The 10,764-nt window shown below is 49.0% G+C and overlaps 1 protein-coding gene across 1 annotated transcript in view; it reads left to right on the plus strand.

Annotated features, from left to right (window-relative positions):
- Window positions 1-368: 368 nt before the first annotated feature.
- The window catches only part of GAR1 (GAR1 ribonucleoprotein), a gene marked incomplete at its 3' end in the record, with an annotated part of 14,607 nt that continues 4,211 nt past the window's right edge, over window positions 369-10,764 (plus strand). Inside the window, exons 1-5 of the mRNA XM_010158584.1 lie at window positions 369-546; window positions 627-781; window positions 1,994-2,053; window positions 2,460-2,595; window positions 3,646-3,753. Of these exons, the coding sequence (XP_010156886.1) occupies window positions 369-546; window positions 627-781; window positions 1,994-2,053; window positions 2,460-2,595; window positions 3,646-3,753 (637 nt within the window). The remainder of the gene's footprint in view (window positions 547-626; window positions 782-1,993; window positions 2,054-2,459; window positions 2,596-3,645; window positions 3,754-10,764) is intronic.

Here is a 10,764-nt window from a genome sequence, read left to right on the forward strand (position 1 = left end):
GGATCCCCACAGCCAGGCCGGGGCCCTGTAGGCCCTGGGAAGAACCTGGGAGGAACCTGGGAGAGACACTGCGGATGCGCCGGGCGGGCTCTGGCTTTGTGGCGCTCCGGGGCTGGGGGGGTCGCGCCTTACGTTCAACCCCGGTGAGTGAGAACCGTGCCGTCACTGCTAGTCCCCCTTCACGGGTGGGCGGTGCGGTGGATACCTCAGCGGGGTGAGCTTGTTTTTCACGTGCCTGCTTGTTTTTAGCGAGGTCTGGAACACTTAACCGTTAGGTGAACGAACAAGGCCTTCTTTTGTACGGCAAATCAAGTGTGAAACATGTCTTAACTGACCTATTTTGTCCATGATTTAGGAGGTAGCAGAGAATGTCTTTTCGTGGAAGAGGAGGTGGAGGAGGAAGAGGAGGCGGCTTCAATCGTGGAGGAGGTGGCGGTGACAGAGGTGGCTTTAATCGAGGCGGACGAGGCGGCTTTGGACGGGGAGGTGGACGCGGAGGCTTCAACAGAGGCGGCTATGACCAGGGGCCTCCAGAAAGGGTAGTTTGTAAGTCACGTGAAGCGACTATATTAACTTAATTTAGTGTGACTGCTCCAGATCTTTAGCTTGTTCGTTCTTTATTTCAGTTCTGGGAGAGTTCATGCATCCGTGTGAAGACGACATTGTTTGTAAATGTAAAACGGAAGAAAACAAGGTGCCTTATTTCAATGCCCCGGTGTACTTGGATAATAAGGAACAGATTGGCAAAGTGGATGAAATTTTCGGACAGCTACGAGATTTTGTATCCTTCAGAAGTGGTGTGACATACAGTGTTTTGTAAAGGCTGATGGATCATTAGATGGAATTCCTCCAGGATTTTAAAGTAGTTCAAAGTTTGGCCACCAGTTAGATGTGAACAGTCACGAGTGCAGCTGCAGCTGTTGGTGTCGGTGGGTGCCCTGTTCACATTAGGTGCCTATCTAAAAACTTTTCCAGTAGGACAGAGTACCTTATGTCAGGCAGAGGTTTTCAGTCATTTAATCCTGAGTTTTAGTTAAGCAGGATTGGCCAGCAGCTCTTCCTGATCTTAGGAATCATAGAATGGTTTGGGTTGGAAGGGACCTTAAAGATCATCCAGTTCCCACCCCCTGCCATGGGCAGGGACACCTTCCACTGGACCAGGTTGCTCCAAGCCTCATCCAGCCTGGCCATGGATACTTCCAGGGATGGGGCATCCACAGCTTCTCTGGGCAACCTGTCCCAGTGTTCCCCACCCTCTCTGGGAAGAATTTCTTCCTGATACCTAGTCTAAACCTCACCGTTTTCAATTTAAACCTGTCACCCCTTGTCCTGTCACTACAGGCCCTTGTGAAAAGTCCCCCCCAGCTTCCTTGTAGCCCCTTCAGGTACTGGAAGGCTGCAATAAGGTCTCCTCCAGGCTGAACAAGCCCAGTTCTCGCAGCCTGTCATCACAGGAGAGGTGCTCCAGGCCTCTCGCGTGCTGCTGAGCTGAAGGGTTCGTACAAGACCTCATCTGGGGTTACAGGCAGCGCCTGCTGCTTCGCTGTGGGATGAGCCTGGGCATGTGGCTGGTCCCGCAGTCCCTGCTGCCTCTTCCCTTCCCACAGGCAGGCAGCGGTACCCCCAGCTAGCAGAGCCCCTGCTTTGTTCCCGATGAGACTTGAGGTTAAACAGGTCATCACTTGCTGTGCAGGCTTGTTTCTTTACAATTGTGTTCTTCTGGGCTCTCTTCGCTGCAGTGTTCTTCCTTAGGCCTTAATATGTGGAAGGAAAAAATGATTTTACCATGAAATACCGTGTTTGTAACTGTGGCAAAACCCCAGGAAGAAATGGAAATATTTTCCCCTGATCTTTTCATTGTATTTGTGGTGATGTTTAGCGTCGTTTATAAAATACTAATTTAGAAAGTCTCTGAATGTGCTTTTCCTACAGGAATCGGGATCACAATATCTGATGTTTTATTCCTGCTATGTTCCTTAAAGAAACTTAACAGTATTTTTCAGTGAAACTGTGTGAGAACATGAAAGCCTCTTCATTTAAAAAGCTGCAAAAGGTTAGCCAGTCTCAGTGACAGAGTTCTGCTGCATGTCATCAGTTGGAGAAATCCACTGTCTCATCAGAGAGTCAAAGCTTGCCTCAGTTTTTGTGAACTGAAAAGCTAGTTGTCCTTTGCAAACACAAGTGTTCGTTTCTTCTTCCTTTTCATTGCTGTAACTGCAACATTCTTCCTTCTCCTCCCCCGCAGAAAAAAGATGTAACAAACAAAACTCATGCAAATACCATCTCTATTTTAATCACTTTATAGCACTGCAATTTCTTGTGTGCATTCTCTGTTTGGCCATTTGCAGAGGACAGTTTGACATGAAGGGTAAAGACTAATTGTGGATATTTATAAAGAGAGATTAATGTGCTCTTTAGCTGTGGTATTTTCAAAGCCTAATGGAACTCTTTTCCTGCAGTTTTACATTGATCCAGCAAAGCTGCTGCCCCTTCAGAGGTTTTTGCCAAGGCCACCTGGAGTAAAAGGTGCTCCCAGAGGAGGTGGTAGAGGAGGACGAGGTGGTGGGCGTGGAGGAGGAAGAGGCGGTGGCAGAGGTGAGCTCCCAAGGATGGAAGCTACTGAATGTTGGGGTTTTTTTTTGGCATGGGATGGGTTGTTTGGATTTTTCTACTTTGTTTTTTTCTGTTTTGTAAAGCTGCAATTGAGTACTTGAATATCAACAAGTTGTATTGCAGGGACAATGTTATGCTTATTTCTGTTTGATGGTTCAGTGGAAGGGACGGTGATACCTTCCCAGTGGCAAGATCCAGGCTTCTCAGTAACACCCCAAAGCGTAGGGAGGAGTATAAACTGATGTCTAACAAAGACAGAAAGTGTGACTGCTAAGAAAACTTGTGGTAGAAGTTGTAGATAACACACACTGGAAACTGTCAGTGAAAGCTGTATTTTTAGTATGTTCTAAAAATCTGGTTTGGTGAAAATACTTGCAAGTTGAGTGTTTGAGGGAGGGGTGAGTGACCTGGTAGATCTCATCCTTGGCTTTTTGAACATCGTGCGTGACGTACTCCTTAAGTCAAGCTGAAGTTCATCTTCTCTTACGTCGCAGTTCCTTCACCTCTCCCTACCCTGCCCCTTTGCAGCGAGGCACAAATCATAGAATCCCAGAAGGGTCTGGGTTGGAAGGGACCTTAAAGATCATCCAGTGCCACCCCCTGCCATGGGCAGGGACACCTTCCACTAGACCAGGTTGCTCCAAGCCTCATCCAGCCTGGCCTTGAACACTTGCAGGGATGGGGCATCCACAACTTCTCTGGGCAACCTGTCCCAGTGCTTTCCAAGTTTTCCAAGTTTCCAAGTTTTTTTTTTTGTTTGTTTGTTTTTAATGTTCTGTTGAGTTGTAATTAATTAATAGTTGTAATTAATTTTTTACTGTCCTGAAAGAAGTTTATCGTGGAGTTTTGTCAGTGTTTGTAACACGTTGGACGTCGTATATCGGATACTAAACACTATCCAAACTGTGGGAGATGGTCCCTGGCAGAGACAAGGATGAGGAACTGACCTGGTGACCATCCGACAGTGAACAGTTGTTATCACAACAAAGAATTTATGTGGTCCTCAGAGTGTAATTTCTTTACGTTTAGGAGGATTCGGAGGAGGAAGAGGTGGAGGAAGAGGAGGAGGATTCAGAGGAGGAAGAGGTGGCGGAGGAGGAGGATTCAGAGGGGGAAGAGGTGGCGGAGGAGGCTTTCGGGGTGAGTGTGCGCTCGTTACGTTTCAGTTGGGAGTGGCTCCTGGGTTTATTTAAGCTTTTAGGTGTTACACAGAAAGTTGTGTGGTTTTAATCGTGTAAGGGTGTTTGTGGTTGCGTGCAGAAAGTCGCTGCGCGTCACGGTAGCCAGGTGACAGTGTTCTGCAGTTCTTGATGCTCGAAAGTCACCTGGCTACCGTGACACACAGCGACAGTGTTCTGCAGTTCTTGATGCTTGTGTAAGGCCATGCTGGTGGTTTACACTCAAAAAGGGTTGTGAAAACAGATAATGAAGAGAATTTATTTTCTCTATCAACTCATTTAGTGTTATGTGCGTAATTCATTAGCTCTAAATGCATCCAAGATGTGAATTGTTCTGTGTGTTTCTCTTCCCTCTCAAAATAGGAAGAGGGTATTAAAGGTGGAGCCACGAGTATCTCCCCGCTGCCTTACCACATCATCTGCACAGGTGAAGAAAAAGGAAAACTTTTTGTAAAGGACCTTGAAAAAGTTCTTCTTTTTATAAAGAACTTGAAGCTGTAAAATGACAGTTACTTTTACACTCAGTGACTGATCGGCACACGAGGACAGCGTCGCCCCAGGGAAGAGCTGAAGCCTGCTCAGAACATACTTGAACTTTTTTGACCAACCAGGAGTCGGTGTTGTTCCTGTTTCGGCCAAGTGACATAGTCAGTGCTTGACTTCGTGTTGGAGCTCAGAGTAAACAACCTGTCGATCCGTTTGTTCAAAAAAACCCCTCTGGGTTCCCTGCGTGCCTGTTGGCCCGTCTGACCCCGTTGCCTGCCTGTGTCTCATCCCTCGTTCTCATCCTCTCTTATAGTGGATCTTCTGGGTCGCGCTGAAGCGGACATGCTGTTTAAACAACCTTTGTGAACACAAACTAATCTTCAAAATTTCATGTTGAGGGAATTTTTTTATACACAATAATGTATAAACCGAAAAGAAAGCAAAGGCTGTTTTGTGAATTCTTCTGTGTTAATCTCAGTGAAAGCCAGAGGCATTAAGACGTCTTACTCATTAGATACCAGCTTCTAAGAACAAGGTTAATACTATTCTTAAGTCACTTAACAGTACCCAGTCTCACTGATAATGTAATTTCTAAGGGGTTTTAGCGATCCCCACCTCCCCCTCAGCCTGTTTCTCTTGAAGTTTGGTTGTCCTGGCACTGCATTTCTGTGGCACTCTGAGCTTGCTAGGGGTAAGGGTAGACAAAAAAAAGCTAGTCCCGGTTTCTTGAGGATGAAGGGGAACAGGGTGCCTCTCTACTCCTTAACTTTGGAAATCAGAATAGAAAAGTGGAGTCTTCCTGGATTTCGTCTGGAGCCAGCAGTCCGGGCACAGGCTCTCACACCAAGCGCTTCTGAAAAAGGATCTGTAGGATAACTACAGGGAAGTATTTTGAGCGTCTTGTGCAAAGTGGCAAGAAGTACATTTCAGAATGGATTGTACCGTTACGCTTTCTGATTACTGACTGCGGAACGAAGGAAAGGAGTTGGGTTCACTTTCTGCTCAACAGGCAGAAACAGGTAACTTGTCAGCACCAGGAGCGGGCGCTTACTGGTCGTTTGCACAGACGCGACTGTTGGGGTGGGTAATCCTGGGGCAAAACTTGAATCGAGGTAGCAACACAAACGCTCAGGGATTCAGCAAAGTCTGAACAGAAGCTGCGTAGGACAACAGCTAAACACGTTCTTCAGCTTAACAAAACCCAAACCATTGGAATTCACACCAGATGCGCTTTTGTGAGAAGAAATGGGGTGTCTTGTTCCACCGCAGCACCATCAGGGTTTGAGGGACAACGATTACATCCCCGCTATTGCTGCAGACTTCAGCCAGGTTAGTTGAACCCAGCCCTCTGTAAAGGCCGAGACTTCTGTCGCCCTGTGTTACTAGAGCTAAGTGACGTAGGGCTCTGGTGTGAGGCCCTGTTGAATCGCCCTTCAGACAAAATCTTTTGCGAGTCATTGCGTCTCTGGCATCCACGTCGCAACAGTGGCACGGATGGTGGCATCGAGCGCAGCCCCAGCAGTTTGCGGATGACACCGAGCTGTGTGGTGCGGTGACACGCTGGAGGGAAGGGATGGCATCCAGAGGGACCTGGACAGGCTGGAGAGGTGGGACTGTGCCAACCTCATGGAGTTCAACAAGGCCAAGGGCAAGGTCCTGCCCCGGGGTCGGGGCAAGCCCAGCACAAGGACAGGCTGGTGGAGAGTGGATAGAGAGCAGCCCTGAGGAGAAGGACTTGGGGTGCTGGGGGATGAAACGCGGGACATGAGCCGGCCGTGTGCGCTGGCAGCCCAGAAAGCCAACCGGATCCTGGGCTGGATCAGGAGAAGTGTGGCCAGGGGGGCGAGGGAGGGGATTCTCCCCTCTGCTCTGCTCTGGGGAGACCCCCCTGGAGTGCTGTGTCCAGCTGTGGAACCAACATCAGAAGGATATTGACCGGTTGGAGCGAGTCCGGAGGAGGCCCCGGAGATGCTCCAAGGGCTGGAGCCCCTCTGCCCTGGGGACAGGCTGGGAGAGTTGGGGGGTTCAGCCTGGAGAAGGGAAGCTCCGGGGAGACCTTAGAGCCCCTTCCAGTGCCGGGGGGTCTACAAGGAAGCTGGGGGGGACTTTTCACAAGGACAGGGAGTGACTGGAGAAGGGGTGATGGGTTTAAACTGAAAGGAGATTGAGATGGGGCATCAGGAAGGAATTCTTCCTGGAGAGGGTGGGAGCACTGGGACAGGTTGCCCAGAGAAGCTGTGGATGCCCCATCCCTGGGAGTGTCCAAGGCCAGGCTGGATGAGGCTTGGAGCAACCTGGGCTATGGAAGGTGTCCCTGCCCATGGCAGGGGGTGAGGCTGGGTGGGCTTTAATGTCCCTTCCAACCCAAACCACTGGGATTCTAAATCTTTGCTAAACAGAGGGTGATACACGGAGGTGTAAAGCTGAAATCGTTACCCTTTGGGAATGGCTTTAGGACTGCTGCTTGTGTTTTCCGTATTTTCTCTTCTGGCTCAATATCTTTTGTAGATTTTTCTGTGTCACTTTGACACAGAAATCTGATGAAGCACAGAAAATAACTGGCCTGTTTCCATGTTGGCAGTGCTTGCTGGTACGGGGCAGGGAGGATTCTCCCCAGCGCCGACACGTTATGGACGTTTGCCTGAAGCAGCGCTGGGCAGCGACACAGCGGTGCGGGGTTACCCGCGCTCGGGGAGCGTTGCCTTGGCAAGAAACAGCCTTGTCCTTAAAGAAAACCATGGCGGCTACATGGAGCATGGCAAGCAAAAAGCTTTGTGGAGTCACGTTTTTCAGGGCATTTTCTTCATTCAGCTGAAAATCTCTTTATTTTAGGGTTCACCTTTTCTAATCAACCATTTAAATTTAGTAAAGGTCTCTAAGGGAGGGAAAATGTCATTTATTAATTTGCTTTCTGTTGGATTTGAGCCATTTGCATGTTTTTGGAGAGAAGTAAGTGCTGCCCTACAGAGCCCTCTCCTGGTGATGTGCTTAATGACCGTGGGAGGGTTGTGGGTTTTTTGTGGTGTGGTTACCCCTGAAAATGGGAAAGAGGTTTTGGATTGGCTTTTAATTTTTTTTAATGCAAACGGGATGTTTCTCTCCTCTCATCAGCTGAGGATTGAAATGCACTTTACACCTGACTGAAAGCAACTTGCTAAACCCCGCAGTGAGTTTGGCGTGGCCCCGTAGCTCTGCCGAGAGCGACAGAAGGAGGAGTGGGCCTCAGTCGTAAACAGTGTTTTGTCGCTGGGACAGGTGGGAAGGAAAAGCATCACTTGATGCTGTGAAGTGCCTCTGGCGCTGGTAATACTGCCTGCCTTGGAGGATAACAACAGCCTGAGCTTTTAGATTTGGTGTTTTCCTTCTGCCAGTGTTAAAAAGCAAGGTGGTAGCCCCTGTTTTACCTGGCTTAGGAACTGTGGTTCTGACTTTCTGGGCTATTTGTTTACTTTAATGTTTAATTCCTTGCTGTATCTTGGCTTTATGAACTGCAGCATGGCAGAAAAAAATTACTTTTAGGTTAATGATAAGTAATGTCTGCCTTTATTTCTGATTTTTCTTTTCTCCCAATTCCTGGTGCTGTAAAATTAGCTGAATTTAAGAGGAGATGAAGACAATGCGATGCTGTGTAGGATGGGCTGCACACATCCAGAACTCGAGTTTTAGCCAACAGGCAAGTATAAAATCTGTGTGCTCTCATTAACTACTGCTTTAAGTAAGTCTGGAATCCCATCTGCATAAAAATAGCAGTGCTTTGCTTTTTGGAGTTCAGCATTGCCAGCTCTGACTTCTGGGGAAGCTGCAGGGTCTGAGCTGCTTTTGAAAACCTTGCCAAAGTTTCAGGGGAGGAAAGCAAAGATATCGAATGATCCCTATGCTTTTATCTTTCCAGGCAGGACTGTGGGGCGCTGGGGAAGTGGCTTCAGTGCCAAACAGATCATCTTTCCTTTCAGAAACCCTCCCACCCTGTTCCTGCCTAATCCTCTTCTGACAGGAAAGACACGGCCATGATACGGGTGCCCTGAGAACGGGGAGTGTCGGTCTGTGGCATCAGAGAAGATGCTTGTGGGTGGCACTGGGGCGTCTCCTGTACTCGGCACTGGTGAGGCCGCACCTCGAGTACTGTGTTCAGTTTTGGGCCCCTCACTACAAGAAAGACATTGAGGTCCTGGAGCGTGTCCAGAGAAGGGCCACAAAACTGGTGAAGGGTCTGGAGAATATGTCTGATGAGGAGCGACTGAGGGAACTGGGCTTGTTTAGCCTGGAGAAGAGGAGGCTGAGAGGAGACCTGATCACTGCCTACAACTCCCTGAAAGGAGGTTGTGGAGAAGGGGGTGTTGGTCTCTTCTCCCTAATGACAGATGATCGGACGAGGGGGAATGGACTCAAGCTGCGCCAGGGGAGGTTTAGATTGGATGTAAGGAAGAAGTTCTTCACTGAAAGGGTTATCACACACTGGAACAGGCTGCCCAGGGAGGTGGTGGAGTCACCATCCCTGGATGTGTTTAAGAGACGGGTGGATGAGGTGCTGAGAGATATGGTTTAGTGGTGGACAAATACGGTTGGACTGGATGATCTCTGAGGTCTTTTCCAACCTAGTGATTCTGTGATTCTATCTCCTCGTCTGTACTAACGACAACTAAACGTCACGGTGGCACAGGTTTTGGACCAACATTTTCTTACCTTTAGATTGAAATGGGTGAAGGATGCAGGATGTCTGTTGTAGAAAGCTGAGGGTTGGGAGGGAATGCTCTGGGTGTTTCATTAGAGAAGGGAGAGCTCTTCAGGTGTGCTTCCTCTCGGTGGGATGGCTATACTCCTTCATGCTGCCTCTGCCACGACACCCTTACTGCTGCTCCAAGACACAGCCCTTGCCTGGGAGCCCGCTTGAGCTGCCTGTGAGCCACAAACAGCTGCGGACCCACTGGTTGCTTATCCTTGTCACTTTTTTCCCCCTTATGAGTGAAAAGTGGAGGCAAAAGCTGTCAGAAGGGGAACTGGGAAACACCTTGGATTGCTCACGCTGATGCTGCGTATAAGCTCTTTGGGCAAGGGGATGTTGCAGCTGGTTTTATGCAGGGGTTTGTAAGAGGTCTTTGGTGTGCTGCTCCCTCATCACTGAGGAGAAGAAAACGGTGAGCTGCTGGTGTCAGGGCTTGGGAAAATGCCCAGCAAGGCGCTGGGGAAAGTTTGCCCGAAGTGGGCTTACATCTGCGTGTTTGGGAGAGGGAGGGTGTTCAGGCCTGGAAGGCACATTCACAGCTTCACAGAGTGGAAGGGGCTGGGAGGGAGCTCCAGAGCTCCTCCAGTCCAACCCCCTGCCAGAGCAGGATCCCCTAGAGCAGATCACACAGGAACCAGTCCAGGGGCTTTGGAAAGTCTCCAGGGAAGGAGACTCCCCCCCTCTCTGGGCAGCCTGTTCAGGGCTCTGTCACCCTCCCAGGGAAGAAGGGTTTCCTCATGGTCAGGTTCCCTTATCTGCAGACCAGGCTGTTTCAGAACTGTAGCCATGGAGTTTTTGGGAAGTCATGCCTTGCTTCAGAAAATAGCGAGCTGTGCGCTTCGTGTGTCTGTGTCGGCTTGAGAGCTTAAATCCAGCTAAGAATCTTGGAGAAACGGGTATTTAAGGATTTGAAGGGTTGGACTTTAGAGGAAGCGCACCCTGCTTTTTAAAGAAACGGACATTTATGTCTTTATGTTACGCCGCGGTTTTGTGTGTTGGGAATTAATCCCCAGCCAGGCTGGTGACCGGCAGACCCGAGCCAGCTTTTGTTGAGGTTTCCCAAGCGTTGCACAAGAGGTTGGAAGGAAGAAGTCTGGGGGCATGTGACGGTTAATCTCTTTAGCAGTAAGAATGAAGTTTAAGCGTCCCGTTGGAAATGTACTCTAGTTCTGTGCTGCTCTTTGTTTTAATTAACAATCTCCTGCACAGATTGGGAGCGTAAACTTCTTTGCACTTTAGTCCAATTAAATCGTGCTTGGAGGCTGTCAGTGGCAGGGGGGGGGTCCCCTCACCCCCCTTTTTTTTCTTTTTTTCAATTGTTCAGCGAGTCTGTTGAATAATGAAAGAATTTGCCTGACAAGGGTTTGTAGTGTTTCGTCCTCCTGATGAATTATCGCAGAGGGTAGACGCCAGCCTCTGTTGTCCAAGATGCATTGGAATGATTCATCCAATTCCTCGGGAAGGGACACCGACGCTCATTCAGCCTTTACGCAGACTGAGCACAACATAGTCGCCGCTTACTTAATAACAGCAGGTATGGGCTTTGGCAAATCGCTGCGTGAGTTTTTCAGATAGAACCGTGGATCTGAGCGCTCCCTCTGTGTTGTGACAGCCAGGGGCATTCCCTCTTTGTATTGCACAAGTGTCCCGTGGCTCTTCCCGTCGCTCGCTGACACGTTAGCCATCAGCAGGCTGCCCAAACATCTATGCTTTCTGCTCTATATTTGACGGCAGCGTCGTGGCCTTGAAAAAAAATTTTTTTTG

The sequence above is a fragment of the Eurypyga helias genome, unplaced genomic scaffold (genome assembly GCF_000690775.1).
Source record: "Eurypyga helias isolate BGI_N326 unplaced genomic scaffold, ASM69077v1 scaffold34979, whole genome shotgun sequence".
Classification (NCBI taxonomy): domain Eukaryota; kingdom Metazoa; phylum Chordata; class Aves; order Eurypygiformes; family Eurypygidae; genus Eurypyga; species Eurypyga helias.